Source organism: Opisthorchis viverrini (genome assembly GCF_000715545.1).
Source record: "Opisthorchis viverrini unplaced genomic scaffold opera_v5_212, whole genome shotgun sequence".
NCBI lineage: Eukaryota > Metazoa > Platyhelminthes > Trematoda > Opisthorchiida > Opisthorchiidae > Opisthorchis > Opisthorchis viverrini.
Window position 1 is genome coordinate 648,188 of NW_008751870.1, and position 1,135 is coordinate 649,322.

At 50.7% G+C, this 1,135-nt stretch overlaps 1 protein-coding gene across 1 annotated transcript in view; it reads left to right on the top strand.

Annotated features, from left to right (window-relative positions):
• Positions 1-351, top strand: part of T265_08358 (hypothetical protein) — a gene marked incomplete at both ends in the record, with an annotated part of 40,001 nt that extends 39,650 nt beyond the window's left edge. The window contains one exon of the mRNA XM_009174134.1: positions 109-351. Coding sequence (XP_009172398.1) covers positions 109-351 — 243 coding nt within the window. The remainder of the gene's footprint in view (positions 1-108) is intronic.
• Between the last annotated feature and the right edge of the window lie 784 nt (positions 352-1,135).

Here is a 1,135-nt window from a genome sequence, read left to right on the forward strand (position 1 = left end):
GTTGAAAACGCCGTTCACGTAAAACTGCCAGCTTTTGGGGTCCGTAACCCTAGAGTATGGTTTATCCAACTGGAGTGTTACTTCCATTTCCGCCGAATTACCTCACAGCAGACCATGTTTTCTTACGTGGTTACTCAACTCCCGACCGAGGTTGCCGCGGAGGTTATTGACCTGATTGATCCTATGCCGGTATTAAATCTCTACACCACACTAAAAGCAGCAGTTATAAACGAACAATCACTTCGGACGAAGCGAATCTGCAGAAATTGCTTGCAGGGTCGAACTGGGCAATCGCACACCTTCGCAACTGCTACGGCACATGCAAAGCCTTGCATGCGGGAAGTCTTTTGACGACGCAGCTTTAAAACAGTTGTGACTGCAGTGTCTTGCCTTAAGCACTCGCCAAATTCTGACTACCCAGTCAGATCTCTCTCTGTCGTCACTCGGTGAGACGGCAGATAAGATTCACGAGTGCTTCACTGACCGTTTGATAGCCTCAGCCTCACAACAGCCCATTCAGCGTAACGACAACCATGTTATAGCTCGCCTCGATCAAATGTAGGCGCAAATCGATCAACTGGTGGATACGGTAAACAAGGTGGTCACCACAGCGGCGCGGACTAACACTTCAGGTTCGTCCCGATCGGTTTCACGTAAACCGAACTCTCCATCTTGGAACCCCAGCCGATTTTGCTGTTATCACACAAAATTCAAGGAAAAGGCTCCACGTTGCACACCCCCATGCACCTATTCTCTCACCAGGGAAACTCGCTGGATAGTCAGTAGTGGCGACAGCTGCCACTGGCCAGTCACCTAGTGTCCTCTACTACGTTACGGGTAGAACCACCGGAATGCGGTTCCTCGTCGACACCGGTGCAGAACTTCGCGTTATTGCTGCCGAAAACTCAAAACGCTACACTTCTAACCCGCTAACGACACTACATGCGGCTAACGGCACGCGCATAGCTACTTTTGGTCATAAGTCACTGACGCTTGACCTGGGTCTTCGCTGTTCATTCCCCTGGATTTTCACTATCGCCGACGTACACGTCCCAACCATGGGTGCGGACTTCCTGACCAACTTCTCGTTGGCCGTCGATATTAGGCGGCAAAAGCTTCTGGATTCTTTAGCGTC